This window comes from Salvelinus alpinus, chromosome 21 (genome assembly GCF_045679555.1).
Source record: "Salvelinus alpinus chromosome 21, SLU_Salpinus.1, whole genome shotgun sequence".
In the NCBI taxonomy this organism is placed as follows: domain Eukaryota; kingdom Metazoa; phylum Chordata; class Actinopteri; order Salmoniformes; family Salmonidae; genus Salvelinus; species Salvelinus alpinus.
The window spans coordinates 13,426,259-13,453,138 of NC_092106.1; the positions used below are offsets into that span (position 1 = coordinate 13,426,259).

Genomic DNA, 26,880 nt, shown 5'->3' on the forward strand with positions numbered 1-26,880 from the left:
TCTGGATTTTTGTTTTTCTCTCAGCGCTGAACGTGAATTCTTTGCTCATCAGATATGCTGCAACCCCATGGTGGGTGTGGATTTCCAATGGGTGGCACATTACCAGATGAGCTGTTTTTTCCAATAGCTTTTGCCACTGCAGCCACATACCTGGAGCATGTGGTTTGTCCTAGTTCAATGTGGTCCAGTTTGGAGGAGTGATACATCAACACTCTTCTCTCCACCTCTTAGTTCTGGAAAAGGATGGATGATGTAAATCCTTCCCTTTCAGAAACATCCAGATGGAACTTGTTTTTTTAGTCAGGTGCTGTTAAGGCTGCTGCCACTTAGAGATCTGTTTTCAAGAGTGCAAAAGCCTTTGATGCTTCAGTAGTTCAGGTCAATGATGAGTGTAGGTTAGTGGTGGCCAGCTTCAGGGCCATGGGGCATATTCGTCAGACATGCCCTGGAAAGGAGGAGGTGGCTGCTGATTTGGGTCTAGATTCGGGTGGTTGTATGCGGGTTGAAGGGCCGCACGTGGTTGATACATCATTGGCCTGACTCCCCCTCTTGGTCTAGGGGCGTATTCTCGTCCCCTATTGGCCAGAAACTGGCTTTGGGCCGGGGTTATTGGGTATGGACACTGACGAGCCATATGTCCTGTCTGCTTACAATTGTAACAGTTCCCCCAGGGTCCAGTGTTCCTTGGTTGTTGTCCCCATGTAGACGAATAGCCTGGTTGTGGTGGGTATGGGTTTATACTGATCTTTTCCCCCTGCTCTTTCCTGCATCCTCTGGTCTAAGCATTCATTGAATTTTAGTTTGGGGATGGTATTTGTGGCCATTTTGTCGTTAAGCTATGTCTGGGTCTTTTACTATCTTGGTGTACTTAGCACGTCACTGGCCAAAACTAGCGATGTATCTCGGGTGCCGACACAGTCTTATCTCTGGTGTCTCCCCCTTGTGCACAAAGAATTTTATTGCTTTATGTTTGGCGAATTAATTAAATACTTTGCCAAAACATTTCAGAAATGTCTTTTTGGGACAATATATTAGTATACCCAAGCGCTCCTAATTCAAATATAATAATGATTTTAGCCCTTAAGGAATTACCACCAGCACAAGAGGGAAAAAACAAGCTTAATACAGTCAAGTCAACACTCCGCACGGCAGCGGCAGAACATCATAGCCTTGACTCAGCGGTCACTTCCACACAGCCTTACTGTAGAATACCAGTAGTTAGTAACAATCAGTCTCGTGAAACGGCCAAGCAGTTACGTTAATTTGGAGAGTTCAGGTTTAATTCCCATACTCTTAGTTCAAGCTTAGGCTTCTTACCGGTACCCCTAATCGAAAAATAGATATCGACCAGTTCCGGATTGGCTAATACGACTTGAATCCCGAAATGTCAAGCTTAGTTTTACCACTGATACTCCCGGTTGGATGCCATCCCAACCAGCCTCAGATTACTAATACGACTTGAACCAAAACACTTTTCAAGCTTAGGTTTATCACTGATACGCCTAGTTGAGCCCCACCTCAACTAGTTCCAGATTACTAATACGACTTGATCTTATTTGCCAGATACCTTTACACAATGCCTTTAAATTATTAACAGTTTTCCATAAATTTTGACAGAAATTCTTACCCACGCCAGTACTCCTGATCACAATTTAGATATTGGCTATAATACAATGTACAGATTTTGATTAAACCGGCTCTGCTTACCTATTAATTTCGAGCTCTTTGATCAGTTTCCCGGGTGGGTCGAATCGCCGTTGGCTCCTGCGGACAGGCCACCCGTCCTTCTCGAATCTGTCTCAAACTTGTCTTTTCTCACATCAACTCTCTATGGACCGAATTCAAAGGCTGTAAACCATCCTCTGCTACCATGTCAAAAGTTGATGTAACAGTTACTAGAGAAATGAGACGAAGTTAAAATGCTGGACAGGGTGGATCGGTATATAGTAAGACAGTTTTATTATTGGTAAATGATATCTGACAAATCGTGCTGCACGGATCCGTTTGTCAAGTTCCTAGCGAACTATCAAAAAGGAGTCCACATACATAGTGTCCAATACATTTTATACAGGTAATGACGTAGGTAGATTCTGGCAGCTCGTGCTGCTGACTGGTCGTCGGTAGTGGAGGATCGTCCCCTTCAGGCTGATATCAATGTCTCATTGGTTCATGGTAATGTTCTTTGTTCGTGGAACTCCCGCCTGAAACAGGGGTTTGTGTGTGTGTGTGTGTATGCATGCGCGTGCTCGTTGAGTGCCATGCTGGTCTGGGTTGTCTCCTCTATTGACAAGATGTTGATGCAGACACCCGCAACTGGCGCCTGAGGTCCGGGCGCCCCCCTGAGGTCAGAGCGCCCCCCTGAGGTCAGAGCGCCCCCCTGCCTTATCAGTGCTCATCAATGGTTTGTGTCAGCCATCTCTCTCTGTGTGTGTGTGGGAGTGTGGTTAGTATCTGGCACAGGCAGAACGAGTTCATCTGTGGGGTGCAGCAAAGTATTACAACAAAATCTACTTTAGTAAAAAGGCATTATGTCAGCATTGTAGCTATGGGTTAAAGTCACATAAAAACATCATTTATTACAGTTTGCAGGTCAGGAGTGTCCTATAGCCTTTTCCCTACAGCAAGGCTCCTAGCAGCATGACAGTGTTGCCATTGTCTATAAAAGTTATTTGTAATGTCGAAATAAACATATATCCAACGCCCATATCACACACTCACAAATGGTACATATATATGTGTACATTGTACTATCAATTACTGAGACTGAGAGCCTCGAAATATCACATTAAATTGTACATATCCACTGTATAGCCTACATATGAGTCGTGGTAAAGGTGGTCCCTGTTTCAGTCAGGTTTTTGGTCCCATTTGCGTGGGTCAAACAAAAACACCATAATGAACAGTGCCTCCCACTTGGTAGGCTAACTGCATGGTGCAGTCGGTGACAAGCAACTGCATTGACTTGAAGTTGACTGCATAAAAAAATGCATGACCTTTGATCACATGTTTTTGCAAAGTTCACGTAGTGTACATGTAGATGCAAGTCAGATTTGTTTTCTTCCTATAACGCAACAGACTTTGAAATGTATTTAGCTAAACGCATCCATAGGAAGGATAATGGGCGTGCTCAAACTGATCACTTTTGTCAGTCACCGGCTTTCAATGTGTGTTGCACATTGCCTTTACATAAATCATGATCCGATTTCATGACGTTTTGACTACAGTCAACTGTTAGTTTCTGCAGTTGCTCTTTACCAAGTTCAACCAATCATTAGAATGTTTTTGTCTGGCCTACACGAACGTGATCAAAGACGTTACTGAAACAGGAACCAATTTAGCTGCCGTTCATGTACACAGTAGATATATACAAATTAATGTGATATTTGAGACTGTCACTAATTGACTGTACAATGTGCACACATTTGATTTCAGTTTGTGAGTGTGTGATATGGGGGTTGGAGGCATATTAATTCCGACATTATAAAGACAAACTTTCATTAACAATGACCCTGCCATGCCGATCTGAGCCTTGCTGTTAGAAAACCATATTAGTGTCTGACTTCGGCTGTCGCAAATGCACCTCACCCGACTTCACTCCTCGAATGTATTCTACAGTCGGTTGCTTCAGCCGTATCACTCAAACGAGCCCAATAGATCAAACTTGTGCTTGGGGTGTGTTCAGTTTGATTGAACGTTTGCTACGTTGCGTGACGGTTTGTACCGAACGGTATGTTAGCTCAAAACGTTATTAAACAGACTTTGAGGTACGTTTGCTCCGTTGCTTGAAGCAATGAGTTACGTATTTAAAGGAAAGCGGAGCGTTCTCCAACCCCAAACCCTCTCCGTTTTTCAAATGGTCGTTTAGAACAGCACCATTTCCCTTTAATTGAACGTTGCCGTACGTGTTTTCGTACTGAACGCAGCCCTGTTGTTCACATGGGAATCTGCCCTCTCATTGGCTAGAATGTCTGCAAAGGCGGAAGGCAGGCGGTACGAGGCGTTGTGGTTAGATCTTTCTCGAGTTGAACAGAACAGCAGTATAGAATAAAACAATAATAAAACAAAACCTGAGGTCTTAGACTTAAAGTTTACGATTTGAATATGGATACGAAAGAAGAGCCTGTTGTAAAACGGTAAGACATTTATAAATGAGTTATACATGTACGTTTTCAGTTAGACATCGTCGATGTATTCCAAGTGTTCTCGTAGCCTATTGTCTGCCGACTCCAAAATAACTTGGACATGCGCACACATGTACACATCCGAAATATCAAAATGTTTTTTTTTTAAAGTACAATTCACTTATTCCATTTTTCAAGTCTTGTCTCCCAGGGGTGTCATGTACCCCAAAAATCTGAGGGGGCACAAAGTCCAGGAGGAACTGCTTTTTCCTGCTATTTAGGGCCAAACATCTGGGTAAGGAATGTAAGTCTTATTCAGTACATTTAGTTATTGCTTGCATTTCTGAAGTCTACCAACCTTGCCACACAGGCATGTGTAGCTGGATGGGGATGTGTGAAACTTACTCCTCAGCCTGAAGGGTCCCCACTTCAGGCTTCAGCTATCTTTTCATGTTGCGTTAACTGGTAACACTCTTCAGGAGAGTGGTTACTTGTGCTAGCAAGGCAGAGGATCTGAGCTCACTCCAGGTATGGTCCGAATCGGGAGGTAGTGGTACTCGCTAAGCAAGCAGCGTGATGTCCTTTACACTTGCCAGCTAAGATAGTTAGCTAAGCTAGCTACTCTAACTTGATTGATAGCCTGAAATGGCTTCTTGGTAGCTAGTTATGAAGTTGGGAGATTGGGAACCTATCAGGGCTAGCTAAAGCAAACTTGATAAAAACTATGGCTAGTAGTATTACAGACAAATGTTATTATCCTTTATATATTATTTTATTTTACACTGGACAACTCTGAGGGGGCTTGTGCCCCCAATGGGCATGACACCTATGTGTCACTGCATTTAGATATTGGCTTTGTAAATTGTCCAACAACTATTAGACAACCTTATTTTATGTAGTAGAAAGAGGAGGAGGGGAAGCGCTACTAAGGTACACAATAGTACATTTTGGTAGACAGAAGGTGCTCTTTGGTAAAAGGGGTAAATTGGTCATCAAAAAGAAAAGAGGACCAAGGCACTCTTCATATAATTAATTAAAATGCCTTTATTAGTATGGCATGTTCAATAGAAACAAAGTTTTTTTTTTAAACGCCGCGTTTCGGCTGCATGGCCCTCGTCAGGGAGTACAAAAAAAAAGGAATACAATGTCCTCTTTTGAACAGCTTTTCCAATTAGCCCTAATTGGAAGAGGGAGTGGTTACAAAATTGGTTAGACACACCTAGTAAGCAATACTAAACACATTAAAAGGTGAAATACTGTAGAACACACGTGGATAAAGCGGCGTTTTGAAAATTAGTCATTGGCTTTGATACTCTGGTTAGAGATGATCCAATCGCTGATGACTTTGTTTTGTACAATACCCCTCCTTTTGACATCACCACAAATTACTTCAACGATGGTAGTCTCAGATTGAAGTATGTAGCGAACATAGAGCAGTGGAAAAATTCAGTTTGAGTCAAAAGGCAAGCTCAGTGGGTCAATATTCCACTTCAGTGATTCCCCAACATCTTGTCAACATGTGCACAAAAAATGGAGCAGATATCTCATAACAATCTGTCTGTATAAATGTTAAATGTTATAAACTGTAACAAGGCCCAAGTGTTCTTTAGGTGTAAAAAATCTCTCAAATATCAAATTGTATAAAATCTTTCCATTCATTCCTGTAACTTAAGACAGTATTTCTATGGCCAAAATGACATTCCTTGATCTAGACCTTTTTTTTCTTCATGTTTTTTCAACCCCTACAAATACAATTATGTTTTTAGACAGAATCACAAAATATCTTGCACTCTCTTTAATCGTGTCAAAAGCTGACGAACAGGCTGGCTGAGAGGCTCCATCTCACTCAAATACCCCTCCCCCACTCCAGCATACCAGCCACTGAGCGATAAAGATCCCAGGAGTTAAAAGGATCTGGCTCCAATGAACTGACCAATCAGCAGTCGGGGCCTGGCAGGCAATGCCCTGTGACCCCTTCAACACAACAACTGTTACTTCAACAGCAACAAGTACATTATGGGACAGTATGGGTTGGCTGCAGTATTGCTGTGAGATAGGAGTGTGATGTCATAGCCTATACCAAGGCAGAAGATAGAAACACAATCATCTATTGACAAACAAAATGTTATTTTGCATAGTGTGGGCTGTAGCATTTACATTTAAATTGTTTGAATAATTGAATAACAATCAATCATGCAAAATGCGTGGCCAGTGTGTTTGGAAAAGGTGACTAAAATATTAAAACATTCTGGCCACACCTCTACAGAAATGTGATCAAATTTGCTATTGTGCTTTCTTTTAGAAACTAACATGGCCTAGGTCCAACATTTCCAAATCATACAGCAAATGAGGGCATTTTCGTTACCATAAAAGGTGAATGGGGGGGCATTTTCCAGGGGGGTTGTAATGCTCGTTCACAAGAGCACAGATATAATATGGTTCTGATTTATCAATGAAAACATGAGTGTATGTTGCATATGACAGTTTGATATTTCCCAATAATTTGTGGCACACGAAAATCCTAGAATCTTCACGTACGCCAGAACCTAGTAAGACATTTACGCACGGTTGATAAATGACGGACCTGGACTGGTTTTAATTTGCCCCAAATCTAGAAGTCTGTGATTGGTTAAAATTTGGACCTGACAAATCTGAACCAATCATAGATGTCTATGTTTCACAAGTTTGGACAGTACAGTATATTACAGTACAGTAGTGCACAGTGTGGTACAGTATAGTACATTACATTAAAGAAAAGTATAGTTTAGTACTGTATAGTAAGAAAGAATAGTGGAGTAGAGTTCAGTACAGCACACAGTAGAGTTGAGTACACTAATGTACTGAACTTTAATATACTTTACTGAACTATACTCTACTTGACCTTACTGTACTGAACTCTACTGTTCTGTTCCCTACTGTACTGTAGAGCGTTGAATCCCGCGGGACCTGCGGGTCCCTACAGAGAGCATTGCCATTCGGTTGCATTCCTTTCATGCTGGGAACAGGCGGTCAGACGGACAACTTTGGCATGATCATATTTTTTTGTCCTGCAGATTATTTTGAACGGTTGTCTTTCTGTTTTATTTTTTATGTGTTATATATTGTATTAAAGCACCTCTGTCGCACTATTCACAAACTCATTAGATAATTATTCTTCAAGTTCAGTTGCATCTCTTTTGTGTTGGGTGTGCAAGATCAAATGTGCCCATGCGTGTTCTCAGTTAAATGACTGTAGGCCAGGGCTCTCCAACCCTGTTCCTGGAGAGCTACCCTCTTGTAGGATTTAAATCCAACCCCAGTTAGAACTAACCTGATTCAGTTTATCAACCAGCAATTTATTAGAATCAGGTGTGCTAGATTAGGGTTGGGGCTAAAACCTACCGTCCATTAGGTCTCCAGGAACGGGTTGGAAAGCCCTGCTGTAGGCTATATGCATGGGCGGAGAATCACATGCAGTTGTTTTTCCATGGAAATTAACTTCCTAAATATGATGGGCCAGTGGTTCCTAACCGGTTTTCCGCTGCCCACTGGTGTGCCTTGAGTAACTCTTAAGTGTGCCATGAAACTTTTCCTAATCTTGATTTTTTTAAATAAACTCATTTATAAACGTGAAATGCACATGGAATTTTGACTTGGGAACACTAGTGTCGGTCAGATACATTAAATGGCACATGGTTGCATCTGTACCCTTGTTTCAGGTCCAGTGCGCTCTGGCTTTTACAAATGTATCATTTGAGAGGCACGCATCACGAGTCATTTGTATTATTTTACTTTGTCTTTGAAAACCATTAGCACAGGAAAGTCTGATTAGGCTTAGCCAAAGTCATTTATTTCTTTATGTATGGCTTTGGGCATAGCTATACCACAGCCTCTGCCATAGAAACAAACGGAGCATGGCTTTGTGTTCCTGGTTGCACCTTAACAATGCAGAAAACCGCTCATCTGTAGTCCAAACTGTTCAAAACGAAAGACCAGGGCTGCAAATCAAGATGCCTCAAATACTCCTAAAATAACTTTGTGGGACTGTGGTCGGGTTCAGGACCAGTTCTTGCGGGAGGAGGTGGAAGTCGGACAAGACATCAGTGGGAGCGGGCGGGCGTGGTATGAAAAGCAGCGGGAGTGGAATGAAGAAATCAGTCCCGCACTGTACTGTATTCTACTGAGCTGTATTTTGATGTCCAAACTTGTGAAACAAACTTCTATGATTGGTTCAGATTTTGTCCGGTCTGGATTAACCAAATTTGGTCTTGTTTGGTAGTGGATGGCATTAAAATAATAGCCAGTGTGTAGAGTAATACCCAAATATGCAAAGGAGGATATTGCATATTTCTACCGTTGTGTACATATTTAGGATGCATCACCATGAAGAGAATGACATCCATAATTATTCATTTCTGTGTGGGACAGATCAGGGACCCATGATGGAATTCCGTTACCGCATTTCTGTTACCGGGTGTAAATCCACTTTATTTACTGTAGTTCTGCACCTTTGAATCTTAATTCGGAGGGAAACATTTTTAAAACATGGTCACATAAAAAGGGAGATTTTACCGAAATTCTGTTACCAAACTTTGCATCTGCACAGTTCTTCCAGTAATGTTTTTTTTTGTAAAATGTTCAGTGTAAATTGTTAAAAGTAGTTCTTGTGGATAGTTGTATGGTTTGTTAAACTTTGAAATCAATGTTTTTAGTTTAGCATACATTTTTAAGTGAAAAATCTGAATCTCAGTGCAGTTCCATTACCGTGGAAGTGTCCTTATGTTGCCTGTTACTTAGGCTAATTCTTTGAGAACACTTATATATCTGACCATGTTCAAATCAAACTGAGCACATTCTGTCACACCCTGGCCATTGACGAAACTCATTACTCTCACTTCATATTACCTCAGCTGGTAAGGATCTGTTACAGTTATTATATAATCAATGACATTTTCTTTGGATAAACACAGATTGGGGAGAATTCCTGAACCATTTCACCCAGCCTGCAGTTACACATCTAGATACACATCACATCTGTGTTAAACTTCCTGTGAAAAGCCAGGGGGAAAGGAGTGGGCACAATCTCAGTAGCTCTTTGAGACTATTGGGGGGGGGGGGCAACGACAATGGAGGACATGAGGGAGAAGCGGAAGTGGGGGTCCGACTGTTGATTGGGGTCAGATGCCATAAACAGGTTAACAGAGCCTGCCTGTGTCCCCGTGGAGCGAGGGAGGAAGATCAGGGGAGGGAGGTAAGAGGAGATTGAGGGCTGTGGTTTAGGTAGGATCGTTTCCCTTCTCCCTCCCAGACACAGTGTGACTTGGTGAACACGTAAACTACAAATGGTGGCCCCTACATGCTGAATCAAAGAGGAAACAATTTAGGAAATACATTTTGTTCCATCTGTTTGTATGTGTGAGTTTGAATATTTCCATATTTGCTTGTTCGGTTATGGAGGTGTGATAGCAAGAGTAAAAAAAAAAGGTCAGAGAAGTTTGATAATGAAGAGTATTAAACAATGTTTGAAATTAGAATTTTGTTTGGTGTCTGAGAAGGAAGTGGATATTACACTGTAGATAGTAAGTGGATGTTAAATATCTAGTTTGGCATTGTGGACCCAATGACTGACTTATATTGAAATCTGTGTTTAAAGGGTTTAAAGCATTTGATTGATTAGAATTTCACACATCGGAAAATTCGATTACATTTGTGAGCGCAGGGATGTCAAGAAATCTCAAAGGATTTATCTTCCTGAATGAACACCTCCTCAGTATGCCTTGGTCTGTTCTTCTGCTTCTATTCGTACCTTATCACTTCCTCGTCATTTTTTCTTCTTCTCCCTCTTCCCTCTGTCCAGGTCGAGTACGGATCAACGGAAGGTGCGTTCCCGGGATGCGGCGCGCTGCAGGCGGAGTCTGGAGACGGAGCTGTTCTACAAGTTGGCTCACACCCTGCCCCTCCCCCGCAGAGTCTCCGCCGACCTGGACAAGGCCGCCATCATGAGGGTGACGCTCAGCTTCCTTCGCATGCACCACCTCCGCTCAGGTGGGCTCCCATTGGCCAGTTATGTCCTGTACTGTACTGTGACTGGTTGAGAGAGCCAGGCCTACTTTCTTTATTACTTTCCAAGTAGTAACCAACTCCCAAGATGGTGTTAGTCCAGACCAAAAAGGTTCTGATATGACATGACATTGGGTGTGTTTTATAGTGACGTGTGTTTTATGTCATTGCAGGGGATACGAGTGAGGAGCGCGTCACAGATGGAGACGAGGACACGGTGGATGGGTTTTACCCCCGGGCGTTGGCAGGCTTCATCCTGGTGATGACCGAGGAGGGGGATATGATTTACCTGGGTGACAGCGTCAGCAAACACCTGGGCATCCCACAGGTACATATAGCCCCATGTTCCTGGCAACGTCTGGGTCATGGGTTCGATTCCCACTGGGGCAGTCCATATAAAAATGAATGCACTTACATCTGCCTAATGGCATATAGTAGTACTATAGTAGTATACAATTCCACTGCTGTTGTGCGTTGTTCCCATGTGTTTACAATCAGGCTGTATCCACAAAGTTCTATTGAGTATAGTCAGGTAGAAGGAATCATTTAAAGACTTAGTAGAATGCAGACTCAATACAAAAAGTGGATACTCCCACGTAACGAATGGCAAAGAGTAATGTTAATATTATTCCGTTTTTACTGCATGTTTTACAGAGTTTCTATTCATGGCCTTTGATGAACAGTTTGGTTGTCCAATTGCGTAGTTCTATGTTGCGTTATTGATTTTAACGTTTTGAAATCATGAGGCTTTTTGGATATTTCAGTGTCTTGACACGTGAGTTAAACCACACACGATACACTTCCTGCTCGTCGAACATCTCATTCTAAAATCAAGGGCATTAATTTGGAGTTGGTACCCCCTTTGCTGATATAACAGCCTCTACTCTTCTGGAAAGACTTTCCACTAAATGTTGGAACATTGCTGCGAGGACTTGCTTCCATTCAGCCACGAGCATTAGTGAGGTCGGGCACTGATGTTGGGCAATTAGGCATGGCTCGCAATCAGCGTTCCAGTTCATCCCGAAGGTGTTTGATGGGGTTGAGGTCAGGGCTCTGTGCAGGCCAGTTAAGTTCTTCCAGACCAATCTCGACAAACCATTTTTGTATGGACCTCGCTTTGCGCATGGGGGCATTTTCATGCTGAAACAGGAAATGGCCTTCCCCAAACTGTTGCCATAAAATTGGAAGCACAAAATCGTCTAGAATGTCATTGTGTGCTGTAGCGTTAAAATGTCCCTTCACTGGAATTAAGGGGCCTAGCCCAAACCATGAAAAACAGCCCCAGACCATTATTCCTCCTCCACCAAACTTTACAATTGGCACTATGCATATCGGGCAGGTAGTGTTCTCCTGGCATCTGCCAAACCCAGATTTGTCCGTGGGACTGCCAAATGAAGCGTGATTCATCACTCCAGAGTTGAGTTGAATTGATTTTATTTTTACAGGGACAGTGCACATTAATCAACGTTTCAGTAAAAGTGCCGGTTTTAGCCAGCTGGCTCATTTTCAACTGCAGTCCCTGGGCAGGTTAGAGTACGCTTTACACCACTCCAGCCAACGCTTGGCATTGTGCATGGTGATCTTAGGCTTGTGTGCGGCTGCTTTGGCCATGGAAACCCATTTCATAAATCTCCCGATGAACAGTTTTTGTACTTACGTTGCTTCCAGAGGCAGTTTGGAACTCGGTAGTGAGTGTTGCAAACGAGGACAGACGATTTTCACACTTTGCGACCTTCAGCACTCGGCGGTCCCGTTCTGTGAGCTTGTGTTGCCTACCACTTCGCAGCTGAGCCGTTGTTGCTCCTAGACGTTTCCACTTCACATGTGGAACAGCACTTAGTTTACCATGGCAGACATTTGACAAACTGACTTGTTGGAAAGGTGGCATCCTATGACGGTGCCACTTTGAAAGTCACTGAGCTTTTCAGTAAGGCCAATCTACTGTCAATGTTTGTCTATGGAGATTGCATGACTGTGTGCTCAATTTTATACACCTGTCAGCAATGGGGGTAGCTGAAATAGCCGAATCCACTCATTTGAATGGTTGCCCACATACTTTTGTATATATAGTGTATGTGTTTCATATACGTGCTTCCTTTTCTTTCAGAATAGGTTGACGTCTCTGAGAACCCTCAAATTCTACAGAATATATATATACAGTGGGGAGAACAAGTATTTGATACACTGCCGATTTTGCAGGTTTTCCTACTTACAAAGCATGTAGAGGTCTGTAATTTTTATCATAGGTACACTTCAACTGTGAGAGACGGAATCTAAAACAAAAATCCAGAAAATCACAATGTATGATTTTTAAGTAATTAATTTGCATTTTATTGCATGACATAAGTATTTGATACATCAGAAAAGCAGAACTTAATATTTGGTACAGAAACCTTTGTTTGCAATTACAGAGATCATACGTTTCCTGTAGTTCTTGACCAGGTTTGCACACACTGCAGCAGGGATTTTGGCCCACTCCTCCATACAGACCTACTCCAGATCCTTCAGGTTTCGGGGCTGTCGCTGGGCAATACGGACTTTCAGCTCCCTCCAAAGATTTTCTATTGGGTTCAGGTCTGGAGACTGGCTAGGCCACTCCAGGACCTTGAGATGCTTCTTACGGAGCCACTCCTTAGTTGCCCTGGCTGTGTGTTTCGGGTCGTTGTCATGCTGGAAGACCCAGCCACGACCCATCTTCAATGCTCTTACTGAGGGAAGGAGGTTGTTGGCCAAGATCTCGCGATACATGGTCCCATCCATCCTCCCCTCAATACGGTGCAGTCGTCCGGTCCCCTTTGCAGAAAAGCATCCCCAAAGAATGATGTTTCCACCTCCATGCTTCACGGTTGGGATGGTGTTCTTGGGGTTGTACTCATCCTTCTTCTTCCTCCAAACACGGCGAGTGGAGTTTAGACCAAAAAGCTCTATTTTTGTCTCATCAGACCACATGACCTTCTCCCATTCCTCCTCTGGATCATCCAGATGGTCATTGGCAAACTTCAGACGGGCCTGGACATGCGCTGGCTTGAGCAGGGGGACCTTGCGTGCGCTGCAGGATTTTAATCCATGACGGCGTAGTGTGTTACTAATGGTTTTCTTTGAGACTGTGGTCCCAGCTCTCTTCAGGTCATTGACCAGGTCCTGCCATGTAGTTCTGGGCTGATCCCTCACCTTCCTCATGATCATTGATGCCCCACGAGGTGAGATCTTGCATGGAGCCCCAGACCGAGGGTGATTGACCGTCATCTTGAACTTCTTCCATTTTCTAATAATTGCGCCAACAGTTGTTGCCTTCTCACCAAGCTGCTTGCCTATTGTCCTGTAGCCCATCCCAGCCTTGTGCAGGTCTATAATTTTATCCCTGATGTCCTTACACAGCTCTCTGGTCTTGGCCATTGTGGAGAGGTTGGAGTCTGTTTGATTGAGTGTGTGGACAGGTGTCTTTTATACAGGTAACAAGTTCAAACAGGTGCAGTTAATACAGGTAATGAGTGGAGAACAGGAGGGCTTCTTAAAGAAAAACTAACAGGTCTGTGAGAGCCGGAATTCTTACTGGTTGGTAGGTGATCAAATACTTATGTCATGCAATAAAATGCAAATTAATTACTTAAAAATCATACAATGGGATTTTCTGGATTTTTGTTTTAGATTCCGTCTCTCACAGTTGAAGTGTACCTATGATAAAAATTACAGACCTCTACATGCTTTGTAAGTAGGAAAACCTGCAAAATCGGCAGTGTATCAAATACTTGTTCTCCCCACTGTATATAGAGATTTTTTTCCACTTTTCTTAACTTTATATATACAGTATTAGAATTATTAGAATTTTTTCTCTCATAAATTGAAGTGTAGCCATGTAATACAATCAACAGCCGTTATAGAGAATCATCCCACAATAGTGAAGTGGGAGCTAAAAGTTAATGGTCCCATAGATTACCCTGCAGAACAAATCTAAGAGTCTGGTTGGATTACCAAGACAATGCAGACATCATCCTGTTTGTAGAAGTTAGCAAACACAAGCTACAAAGCACCTGGCGTGATATTCTCTGACTTAGTATTTTGAGAGAACCTGCACTGCAGCTTTTCAGAATCTGTAATTCGTGGGAAGGGGCCTGTGTGGTATTGTATTGACATGGTTTTATTATTGTTATGTTGTCTAGCTGGAGTTGCTGGGTCAGAGTGTGTATGACTTTGTCCACCCATGTGACCAAGAGGAGCTACGGGATCTCCTGGCACCTAGGCCAGGTGAGACAAACCACCCTTTGTATGTTTGTGTGTGTGCGTTCATACGTACGTGTGTGTGTGAGCGACTGCGTGCATGCATATATGTATGTGTGTGTGTGTTCATCATGCATGCTCACATAGGTTCCAGGCTTTAGGTATGTAACTCTACCATCTCTCCAACCCAGGTGTGTCCAAGAAGAAACCAGTGCAGCAACACACAGAGATGAACTTCTTCCTTAGGATGAAGAGCACTCTGACTAGTAGAGGGCGCACTGTCAACATAAAGTCTGCCACCTGGAAGGTCCGTTTGCCCCCCCCCCCCCCCACACACACACACACACACAGCACTAATGAGCTCGCCCCAAGCCCCATACACCTGCTAATGCCACACCTGCATAGGGCGTTAGGCTTGGGCTGTATACCGTTCATACTGTATACAGGGGGGCTTTTTAAATATTCAAAACCATCGAGACCGTTAACTATTTGTAGCTTGTTTTTTCATGAATGTCAATATGTTCTTTTTAAATAATTTGTGCATTTGTAAAGTATTCAGACCCCTTGATTTTTGTTTACACATTTTGTTAAGTTACAGCCTCATGCTAAATGTATTTTTTTTTTTTTGCCCTCATCAATCTACACATAATATCCCATAATGACAAAGCAAAAAAAAATATGAAAGTCCCATTTACATAAGTATTCAGACCTTTTACTCAGTACATTTGGCAGCGAGTACAGCCTTAAGTCTTCTTGGGTATGATGGTACAAGCTTGGCACACCTGTATTTGGGGAGTTTCTCCCATTCTTCTCTGCAGATCCTCTCAAGCTCTGTCAGGTTGGATGGGGAGCGTCGCTGCACAGCTATTTTCAGGTATCTCCAGAGATGCTCTGGCTGGGCCACTCAAGGACATTCAGAAACTTGTCCCGAAGCCACTCCTGCGTTGTCTTGGCTATGTTCTTAGGGTCGTTGTCCTGTTGGAAAGTGAACCTTCGCCCCAGTCTGAGGTCCTCAGCGCTCTGGAGCAGGTTTTCATCAAGGATCTCTCTGTACTTTGCTCTGTTCATCTTTCCCTCAATCCTGACTAGTCTCTCAGTCCCTGCCGCTGAGAAACATCCCCACAGCATGATGCTGCCACCACCATGCTTCACCGTATGGATGGGGTTTCCTCCAGATGTGATGCTTGGCATTCAGGCCAAAGAGTTCAATCTTGGTTTCATCAGACCAGAGAATCTTGTTTCTCATGGTCTGAGAGTCCTTTAGGTTCCTTTTGGCAAACTCCAAGCGGGCTGTCATGTGCCTTTTACTGAGGAGTGGCTTCTGTCTGGCCACTCTACCATAAAGGCCTGATTGGTAGAGTGCTGCAGAGATGGTTGTCCTTATGGAAGGTTCTCCCATCTCCACACAGGTACTCTGGAGCTCTGTCAGAGTGACCATCAGGTTCTTGGTCACCTCCCTGACCAAGGTCCTTCACCCCCGATTTCTCAGTTTGGCCGGGCGGCCAGCTCTAGGTATTCTTGGTGGTTCCAAACTTCTTACATTTAAGAATGATGGAGGCCACCGCTTTCTTGGGGATCTTCAATGCTGCAGAAATGTTTTGGTATCCTTCCCCAGATCTGTGCCTCTACATAATCCTGTCTCGGAGAACTACGGACAATTCCTTCGACTTCATGGCTTGAGTTTTTCTCTGACATGCACTGTCAACTGTGGGACCTTATCTAGACAAGTCTGTGCCTTTCCAAATTATGTCCAGTCAAATGTATTTACCACCGGTGGACTCTAAGTTGTAGAAACATCTCAAGGATGATCAATGGAAACAGGATGAACTTGAGCTCAATTTTGAGTCTCATAGCGAAGGGTCTGAATATTTATGTAAACATTTCAAAAAATCTGTTTTCGCTTTGTCATTATGGGGTATTGTGTGTAGATTGATGACGATTTTTATTTAATCCATTTTAGAATAAGGCTGTGACGTAACAAAAAGTCAAGGGGTCTTAATACTTTCCGAATGCACTGTACCTGCTGTCAACTTGTGCACTAGGTTAATATATGAAGCAGATCGCGTTCTTCATTTCACCTGTTTCATTATGAAGTCGTTCCCGAAGCAGCTGATTGAGCCAGTCACATGGTATATTGGTTTACAAAGAGCACACAGAGCAAATGGAAGCGTTGTGACCTGCCGCTCGATCCACAGAGAGGTGATCAAGTTACACTTGAAATTCACAACTGTTTGCTAGCTAATTATCTTATAACTATACATTTGACTATCTAAGATGTGCCAAATAAATTCTCTCCAGCTATACATTTGGTTTGCTAAGTTGCTAGCTTGCAAGATTTACAGCAGAGACGATCAATCCCCTCCTTGATCAAGATTCCTGCTGTTAGGCTGGACAATAGAACGAGTCAAAATTCACCCAAGGCTGAAAAACGGCCAAAGAACGTTGGTTGAGCTGGAACACTAGCACAAGGCCATAGCAAATGAATTGAAACAGCTAGATTGCACATACACATATGGGTGAGTTGTTAGGAAGTTGGGGTCCTGATAAGGTAGGAAAACAAGTGTACACACACACGTGCACAGACACACAGGGCAAGGGTCCATCAGAGACCATGACAGTCAGAAAGCCTTGACCCAGTTACGCTCTGGACTCCAGTAGAGGTGTGTGTAAACAGCATTTGTGTTATTGGGGTGGGTCTGTGTTCTCACTCTTGTCCATGTTACAAGGGTGCCACATCCCAATTTAATACTGCCATTCCAGTACCTTTCCATCTTTCAGTTAGTTGGTCTGCGCCAGAGCTCTGGTCTAAAGTAGTGCACTATATAGGGAACAGGGTGCCATTTGGGATGGGAGCCTTACTCTTGTATAGAAGAATCCTTTAAATGTTTTCACTTTCTTCTAACAGGCCATGTCTAGCTTCAAGTCCCACTGTGAATGTTGCTTAACACAGTCCGTCTGCCCTGAGTTGCCGCTACAACAGAGATGGGCTTCACCCCCCCCCTTTGGTTTAAAGACCCTCGTATCAATTCCCACACAAAATGAAGTGAGCAACTGTAGCCCCTTATGATGAGTTCAGATTTGTTTGTGTCCCCCATCAAAGTTGCCCATCCCTGCTCTACAACATTCACATGGGTCCTGATGCCCATTCATGTGCCCTGTAAGTATATATGGATAGCCATTGTTATCTTACTGTGGTCCCCAGGTGCTGCACTGTACAGGCCACATGCGTGTGTGCTGCAGTGGCGAGGATTCGTCACCTCCTGCAGGCAGCTTCATGACAGTGCTGTGTGAGCCCATCCCCCATCCGTCTAGTGTGGAGTTCCCCCTGGACCGGAGCACGTTCCTCACTCGACACAGCATGGACCTGCGCTTCACACACTGCGATGGCAGGTGAGGCTGAGTGAACACACACACACACACGGGGTATATTATTTTACGCCGGTTCTGTTGCAAAACGTTTCTTCAACGTGATGTAAAAGCTGTTGGGTTCTTAAACGGAAGTTGTAGTTTATTTAAATGTTATGATTTCCACGCGTTGCCATTCCAATCCGAAAAGTATTTGGCTCAAGCTGCACATCTATAAATGATGGGGGGTGGCAGGACCGAGTTTGGGAGACCCTGCTTGAAAGTGGAGTGAAGTCCTGGGGTCACTTCCAACTTCTTCCAGACGCAATTTTTTTTTTTTGAAGAGCGACACGACTGACAGCGTTTGGAGTGAAGTTTTGTTTGCAAAATATTTTGCAACAGAATCGGCGTAAGGAATACACCCATGATTAAACCAGACCGAACGCTCACTTTTAGGCTAGTACACACACACACACACACACACACACACACACACACACACACACACACACACACACACACACACACACACACACACACACAAACACGGCAACAGAAACCTCACACACACACACCCCAGGGTTTCCGTTAGCCGGTAATAGCAGGCTTTTGTTCGAACAAGTTAATTACATTTTTTTGCAGATGGAAATACATTTGACTGGGCATGCATATCGGTCTATAGGTTAATTTGCATAATCTAGTGACATTTAATTGGTGCATGTGTACAGTATATTCGTTCTATCTTATTTATCACCCGCATACAGACACAGAGCCTTTGAGTGGAAAAACTGTCAGACCTCGCAAGGGGTGCTGCTGCATCTTGTGGTGCTTTCACAACAACTGGGAACTCTGAAAATACGAGGTCAAATCATGACGTCAGTGAAGTTCTGATGCTAGTAATAGCCTAAACACATTCCAAGTCATGCCATGATGTTCAGAACTTCAAGCCCCCTACAAGTTCACCCCTTTTTCTCGCTCTCTCACCACTCATGAAATTTCAGTCACACCTGCACTTGTATGCCCAGTCAAACAACGTGTAAACTACTTGCTCACCCGTTCCGTAGCAAGCTTCTCTATCCACGCTAATTGGTGGAGTAAATGAATGAGCTGAATGTAAAATAATGTTGATTTCACAAGTAAAAAAATTTACGAAAAGGAACTAAATAAACCATTACTTTTTTGGGGATTTGACCCGGTTCAGAACTTTATTATACTGGTCGGAACACTGTAACGGAACAAAACAAATAGGAGTTCTGTTCAGAACGCAATGATTGGAAAATTATTTTGGTTCCCAACACCTGAATAAATGAGAAGAGCAGTCGCGGATATAGTCAATCATAAATCAATTAGATTTCAGACAAGTTGCAACAGGGAGACAACCTCCAGCATAGAAAAAGTCTGCCTGGACTCCTCGGATAAGGCCCTTATATCCACTATCAGCAGACAACTGTTCTGTCAACAAGGTCATTAAATCTTCTCAGACTGCAGCTAAATCAGTGGCCTTAGCCACCGTCGGCACAGATTACCAGAAATTATACCATCAGCACTTAAACAGGTGAAAGGTCTGTTTTTAAGAAGTAAAAGGATATCAGTAGTCAGTTAAAACAGATAATTATAGACTAACAGAAGAAAACTACTTAACCAAACATGGCATTAACATGATATTAACAGGGGGGTACATGGCTAATTCCGGTTTCACCTCCTAGGGGAATGCCTCCCTCGGTGTCTCTCCACATATGCAATTATATTTATAACATATCATTAACAAATCAAATACAGGAAATCATTAATAAAATAATTTCCCACTACACACAAACACAGACAGCTGGAGATGGTCATCCCCATACTGTGGGAAAGTTTATAACCATTGTTGCCCACTCTCAGCGGGGCTCATAGAATTACAATAACTCATAACTAATTTACCCCAGCAGATTAAGATACCATGTTATACCATTCCCTCTTGCAATACTACCATACTGCATCATCTCTGGTTGTTGACTCCAAGCTGACCTCTCACCCCTGACCCCTCCTTCTGTCTCCACTGTCTTGCCAGGGTGTCAGAGCTAGTGGGATACGAGCCAGAAGATCTGATTGGCAAATCTGCCTACAAATTCCATCATGCCCTGGACTCAGATCATGTGACCAAGAGCCTGCACATCCGTGAGTCTCTGAGAGCAGTGTGGATTGTAGGTGGAAGGGCCCATGCTAAAACATTGGTTTCACTGAACTAGACCGCAGTCCAAATTCAAAGTAGACAGCCCTCGGCCCTAAACCCTCAGCTACAGCTGGCCAGCTAGTTTTATAGTTTGGTCATTTATTCCAATACATTTCAGAAGCTAGCTACGTTTTATAGGGTCCTCATTACGAGTCTAAGCAATTTGCCAATGGTAAAATCAATGTAATCTATATATAATTTTTTTAATGCAAGCTAGCTTCATAATTTTGTCTGACATGCCGAAAATGCAGCAGTTTTGATTAAATGTGACACTTTGCGGCCACCGAAGTATGACTACAGTTTGCATTGAATTGTGGGTCATATCAACCCCACAAGTGATCAAAGTTCTTCACTCGCTCCCTCGAGCAAAATCAAGTGCTGAGGGGGCAACGTTACGCCCTGACCACACCGATAGTGTTATTGCACAAAATAGTAAGCAGCATCATCTGGATATGTGTGCAACAAAAGTTCAACATTCGCCTTCTGCTACCATTTCTGTCAAGCCGTCTACGCAGACAGTTTGACGCATACGTTCGATAAATCCAACGTATGCACCACACAGAACGTACAATAAATGCCTCTGCAATGCAACGCTGCAAGGCAAACGCAGTGTTTCATTGGAAATTAATAAAATTCTGGTGTACTAAAATGCAAAACACTGTCGTTACTCTGGACTCGCAATCTACGCACAATACTGTGGGTATTGTAGGCAGGGTAACATCCCAAAATTAACACAGCATGTATTTATTAATGTATCAAAATAAAATATTGTATTCTGACAACATATGAGATGTGAATGGGCAACATTTCATTCTGAAGTCTGAGTTTATTTTTCTCTCGCTTCAGCTCAAAGAATGGCCGCCATTAATTTCAAGAAATGTGCGTATTTCTTTTACGTTGTTGCGTCATATTTCTGTGCATACTTTCCGTTGAAGCTTGTATCGATGCATGCTTCAAAATCCGTACAAACTGAGTACGCATTCGAGAAGTGCCCTCTGTGCTCCGTTTCGCATACTTTGATTTAGACTGGCACGGTAGTATGCATTTTGAGAAACACCCATAGTCTATCATCAGACCACTGAGGCTTTGAGTAGCATCAATCATCATAGAGTTCTGATAAATGTAACAGCTGCATAATGGAGCGAGATACTCAACGCTATTTGATTGGGGGGGGAAATCCATCAAATATTGACTGAATTCTATCAGAAACAATTGTATAATAACAGACAGAAATCTATGTAATCCATCAGTTTTGGTGGGAATTCAGGTTTCAACTTTGTCATATAATGTTATTTTGTGACAACCTAAAGCTTTCACCATAGATTCCATTCATATTCATGGTTGTTTGTCAAATCCTCTTGCATATTCAACATGAAGTGGTGACGATCTTTTTAAGAAAATTATAACCCCCTGATTTATAATTTAAATGCTATGCTCTATAATTTACCAACGCACAAATAGTTTACATTTGTGTGGAAGATCGAAACCCGTATTTAGGAGATTTGGCTGTTCCTTTTCAGGAGTGGCTTCCATTGCAGGTGAGTTACTTTGTGAACATTTCAAATGATTTAATCATTTAAAAAAAAAAATACTGGCCCAAAAAGGAACACTCACCTGTACAAAGATCGCTTTCTCCTCTGTCTACTGGTATAAATATTGTCTTTGTGCGTTTTAATCCCCATCCAAGTGTCGGCGTTGTAAAAGATGCCGATCAAAATCCACGTGTCGCTGTTGACATTTTGAAGAGGACCAGCATGTGTTTGAGCGATCATGACAGACATTAGCGCAAACATCAAATTTACAGGAAAATTTGCTTTGCACAAGCAAGGAATGGGCATTGATTTTCTTTTTAAACAAATCGACCCAGCAACAATTATGTGACAAATTAATTTTCCACCACACAAAAACAGGGAAGTAATGTCTGGAAAGGGGAATCCTGAGGTGGGCGGGGCATGCGCTTTGCTAGCTTTTAGGAGTGCTACAGTGAAGTGGTCAACTTGAAGTGTGCGTGCGTGCCGGTGGGTGTATACACACGTTTTATCTGTGTACATTTATATGTGTACATTTCTAATTAACCTGTCCTTCCCACTGTCCCCCCCCCCCCCCCATCCCAGTTCTGTCCAAAGGCCAGGTGTGCACCAGTCTATACCGTTTCCTGGCTAAGAGTGGGGGCTTCGTGTGGGCAGAGACCCAGGCTACAGTCATCTACAACAACAAGACCTCTCAACCAGAGGCTGTGGTCTGTCTTAACTTTATCCTCAGGTAATGCCCCACCTCCCCTTTACTCTCATCTCCTTTTTCATGACACATACGTTCATCCCTTTCCATTCTCCCTACCCTAGATCTTCTCCATACTTATTTATCATCTGTCGCTATCTGTCTGTGTCTCTCTCTCTCTCTCTCAGTGTGGTGGAGGAGGCAGATGTGGTGTTCTCAGTAGAGCAGACTGGCTGTGGGCTGAAGAGTGATCCTGTCTCTGAGGCCTCCGAGGAGACCTTGTGTGACAGTGACAGCAGCAGCAGTGCCGAGCTTTCCCTCCAGCTGAAGGAGAACCCAGAGGACCTCCTCCAACTGGCCCCTGTCTCAGGAGACCCCATCGTACCCCTCACAGGTCATCCTCACACTTTAATTCACACCTTAGTACTATACCAACGTGTGGTTAGTGTCTCCCCTGAGATTGGAAGGTTGGGAGTTTGATCCCCGGTCGAATACCAAAAGATTCTGGGGCCTGAGGCCCTGCGACAGACTAGTGTACTAGTAGATCAAGCTGCCTCGCGCTACAGAAGCAGCCTCCTGCCCTATGGGCCATTCTGGCTCAGACAAGGCTTACTTACTACAAATTAATTCACTGTCATGAGTGCTCACAGGGCTTTTTATGTTTGTGCCTTGACATGTGTTTCTGCAGACTTTGCGGAGCTGTCGTTCGGTCTTCCATCAAGCCCTGACTCCGCCCCAGATTTCCCTCAGGAACTGTGCACCCCTGAGCTGTGGACGCTCCTCTCACCCATATTGGGCAAGCTCACCTCATCACCACCAGCACCAGCGCTGGTAAGAACTTTAGTTGATTCTTAAATGTCAGTAAAGATACAGTATCTAGAGTCTAGTGTTCTCACTGATGAGGAGTCCACTATATATCTGTCCTCGTCAGATCCCCATTGAGGAGCTGCCAATAGAGGACCAGGTGGAGAAGTTGTTTGCCGTCTGTCCAGATGAGAGCGTGCAGAATAAAAACCAGCCTGAGGTACATGCAGTATACAGCTGAACACATAATGATGTGCATGGTCGCCACACAATTACCTAGCTAGACCACACACAACAGAGCTGGATTTCTAGTGCTATCCTATTTCTTCAATACCTCAAACTATTTTGAGAGAGGGAAATTAGTAAGAGGGAGCCTATACCTGTGATTGAGCAGTCTGTCTCCTGTGCTGGTAGGACGTGGAAGTTGTTGATCTGGACATGCTGGCTCCGTATATCTCCATGGATGATGATTTCCTGCTCAGCGTCCAGCTCCCTGAGACCTCTGACAGCCCCTCCCCAGAGCCCCCCGCTGCTACCAGGAAACGGTAACCATCTACTCTACTGACCCACTGCTGTCACACCAGTGAGAGAGACAAGGCGACCGGTTGGATTTAGTGACAGTGGTGTTTGGATGTTTTGGAGTGACAGTGGTGTTTAGTTTTGAGGTGTTTTGGAGTGACAGTGTTGCTGAATGTTAACGTTCCAAACTGTAACTTCCACAGGAGTCATGAGCAGGATGAAGACATGCCCTCCCAGCTGATGAGTCAGGACAAGAGACCGAGACACTTGGTGTCCCCCATCCAGCACAAACTGCTTCTCAGCTACGCCCTGCTGGTGAGGAGGGGGTTTAAGGTTGGGGGAGGAGGGTGTTGGGAACAGTGGATAACATTTGTTCAAGGTATCATTAAAATGACTTCATGCACAATGATGTGTTATTAAAGTTGAAACGGTGTGATTGTTTCAGGACTGCCTGGAGGATGCAGACAACCCAGAGTTAGAGCTGGGGCCAATCCCCCACAGGCGGAGCCAACTGCTGACGGACAGAGACCCCATCCTCGGTGAAGCCCAGGGACTATGTGACACTGCAGGTACAAACACACGTCATGGTACTACTGTATCTTGGGCAAATATTTAGGCTTCATGTCTGGCATTTACGTACTATGTCATACTGTACCTACCAAATTCACCTTTGCTCATATCTACTGAAATAGGTGATGATGACCAATCCACCACCTCTTCCCCTTCTCTCTCATGTTCTCCCCCAGCCTTGATGAGGGACCTCTTCTTGTCCCGCCCACCTGACCCCCTGACCTCCTCTCTGACTTGAGGAAGCAGCTGCCAATCTTCCCCTGCCAGCTGGGGAGTGCTGAGATCACGGAGCCTCAACAGGATTCACACACTCCCCAACCAAACGCCAGCACCTCCAACTCAGATACTTCCTCACGCTTGCCAGCCCATGTTCACAACAACAGCCTGCTATGGTTTTCCTTCTTTTCTCTCTGAACTACTCTTTCATGTCTCATAGAGTAGGTGGCAGTACTAGGTTCAGCCCCCCCCCCTTCTCATTCAGGGTTGATAAGTGTTCTCCTCTATTCTTGTGAACACTTGTAGACTTTAGTCTAAACACTACACTTGACCCCATGGTGCTTCCGAGGTCAGAACAGACAAACAAAACGCCTAAGACACATACGTCCAGTAAGTCTGACAAAGTGGTGTTTTAGGACACAGTGATGACCCTTCAGTTGGTCTACTGTTGTTTAGTACGGAATGTGGACCTGGCAGTCTGTACAGGACATTTAGGTTTATTATTATTATTTTGTAACAAACGCACAACGGTTATAATATATTCCAATAATACCTCAGAACGATCATCAGTGGCATATATGGGTCATTTTTATAAGAAAAGATCAAATGAATTACTATCAACACAAGCCATTGCTATTGAGCAGTTGGATGCAGTACTCAGGCAGTTGTTACCTCAACAAATAATCTGTCACAAACTCGACTGTCATACAAGGGCTCTTTGACTGCCATCTCTTCTCAACCAAACGGACAAATTATTTCAGAGGCATAGTCTTTTTTTATATACTTTACATGCTAGACTTTAGAACAATTTGATGTATTAAATGAATGTTTTGTATGCTCGCTTATAGACTACTATTGTATAAACCGCAATGTTTTCGTTGTTTTTATCATGTGTTTCTAGGTGGCGCCAGAGGATCACCTTGTCATATTTAATCAGTAATTATTTCTTTTCGGGATATGGTTGCTATTTTGCAAATCCAGTGGATGAATATCTGATATACGCCTTTTGCGCATTCATTTCACACCAAGTAGAAATGATTACTTAACACCTTATCAATTACTCCCCCGTTGTCTTTATTATGAATCCTTAGGAAAGAGATAAAAGATTACTGGTTTGAAGCACACACAGGATTTATTTTAGTTGCATGATTATAAGATTGCATTTGCAATAAATATATTATCCTATGGTGGCTTCATCTCAATGTATTAGTTCCATTTAGACATTTGCCTTTTATTATATAACTTTCATTTTCAAAGACTAGTGTTTGTATGTATTATTGACTGAATAAACTGATATAGACAAATTCACGTATTAGGATTTAATGTACAGAAATACTGCCATCTTGTGGTGTTAATGGTAGATTCATATTTAGGTTGCTGTCTGACTTCGCATTGCATCTTGTTGCTTTACTTGATATTCAATAATGCTCCTTTATCAGGGCAAACTGATATCGGAAACCCAGAACTAAAATCTCAGTTATGTTACATTTGTCTGTCCACGAGAGGTTAGGGCACTTCTGACCTTGTTTTATTCAGTTAACGTAAAGTTTAGTCAGGGGAAGTTGAACATTTTCCAAATGTGTGTCATGACCATAACACCCATATCTATAATGGCCACAATACTTCACCATAGCTACAAAGTAACTGGCACTTTAGAGCAGGATTGTCCGGCCCCCAATCCAGCCGTGTGTGTGTGTGTGTGTGTGTGTGTGTGTGTGTGTGTGTGTGTGTGTGTGTGTGTGTGTGTGTGTGTGTGTGTGTGTGTGTGTGTGTGTGTGTGTGTGTGTGTGTGTGTGTGTGTGTGTGTGTGTGTGTGTGTGTGTGTGTGTGTGAGAGAGAGAGAGAGAACTCAATATACTCAAAAATGTTTAGAAAAGATAATGGACCTACATTCATAGTTTATTGACTGTGTCCAGCTATCTAATAATGGAAAGCTAGACAGTCAGGGAGCATCGAAAATTACAAGGGCAATCTTTTTTTTTTACACATTTTAACGGCAAGGAAAATAAAATAAAAAATTCAGCGCGATCTTCAGGACCTCGTTGAAGACCGAATGCGGCCCCCAGGGCAAAAATAGTTTGACACCCCTGCGTTAGAGGGAAGGTAAAGAATGCTGTGAAGCATGATCTGTTGTGGAGACCCAAACTGATACGGACTAAACCCTTGTTCTATTGCATATCACTTCCTGCTTAAAACTGTTTGATGTGGAAACAACCATAATGCACCAACTCTGTTTTGTCAATGGCTCTTCCCATTCACTCTAACTACAACCTCAATCAGGGCTAAACACACAGTGATTATTCAACTGATTCCAATAAATAGGTCAGTATAGTCTTTCTGCATCGGAACCCAAAATATAAGGGTCTCTATTCAATCTGTAAACTGAAGTGTTAACATTTCTATTGTGGAATCTGTAAGGTCATTTCCGATTGAGCCGACATATGCATATTTTACCGCGAATGCAGTCTCTTCTATTGCGGAATCTATAATGCTTCAGCTTTACAGATTGAACAGAGAGCCCTACGCTTGTTTGGCTAAAACTACTCCTCATGAGCAAAAGCATGTGGACACATGCTCATTGAACATCACATTCCAAATTCATGGGCATTAATATGG

The 26,880-nt window shown here is 43.2% G+C and overlaps 1 protein-coding gene and 1 long non-coding RNA gene across 3 annotated transcripts; one reads left to right on the forward strand and one right to left on the reverse strand.

The window, feature by feature from the left end:
- Positions 1 to 1,935: 1,935 nt before the first annotated feature.
- On the reverse strand, positions 1,936 to 4,228 carry LOC139547884 (uncharacterized). Its single transcript, XR_011669609.1, has 2 exons — positions 4,166 to 4,228; positions 1,936 to 2,475 (listed from the first exon to the last, which is right to left on the reverse strand). It is a non-coding gene; the product is annotated as an uncharacterized lncRNA (long non-coding RNA).
- LOC139547882 (hypoxia-inducible factor 1-alpha-like) lies at positions 3,978 to 25,568 on the forward strand. 2 transcript variants are annotated; one of them, XM_071357033.1, is made up of 16 exons: positions 3,978 to 4,133; positions 9,958 to 10,145; positions 10,334 to 10,488; positions 14,321 to 14,405; positions 14,570 to 14,685; positions 17,284 to 17,421; positions 17,581 to 17,768; positions 19,777 to 19,883; positions 22,053 to 22,200; positions 22,344 to 22,549; positions 22,844 to 22,986; positions 23,087 to 23,179; positions 23,374 to 23,504; positions 23,682 to 23,793; positions 23,924 to 24,047; positions 24,225 to 25,568. In XM_071357033.1, exons 1-16 carry the CDS (start codon positions 4,102 to 4,104, stop codon positions 24,284 to 24,286), a joined length of 2,028 nt encoding a protein of 675 aa, XP_071213134.1. In that variant the 5' UTR covers positions 3,978 to 4,101; the 3' UTR covers positions 24,287 to 25,568. The 2 variants fall into 2 exon arrangements, with proteins under 2 accessions (XP_071213134.1, XP_071213136.1); XM_071357035.1 differs by lacking the exon at positions 17,284 to 17,421.
- The last annotated feature ends 1,312 nt before the right edge of the window (positions 25,569 to 26,880 follow it).

Bases quoted from the DNA above. Each gene is read 5' to 3' on its own strand.
- LOC139547882 (XM_071357033.1), top strand. From the start codon at position 4,102: ATGGATACGAAAGAAGAGCCTGTTGTAAAACG. The intron at 10,489-14,320 runs GTACATATAGCC...TATGTTGTCTAG, and splicing joins AACACCTGGGCATCCCACAG to CTGGAGTTGCTGGGTCAGAG. The intron at 22,550-22,843 runs GTCATCCTCACA...GTGTTTCTGCAG, and splicing joins CCCCATCGTACCCCTCACAG to ACTTTGCGGAGCTGTCGTTC.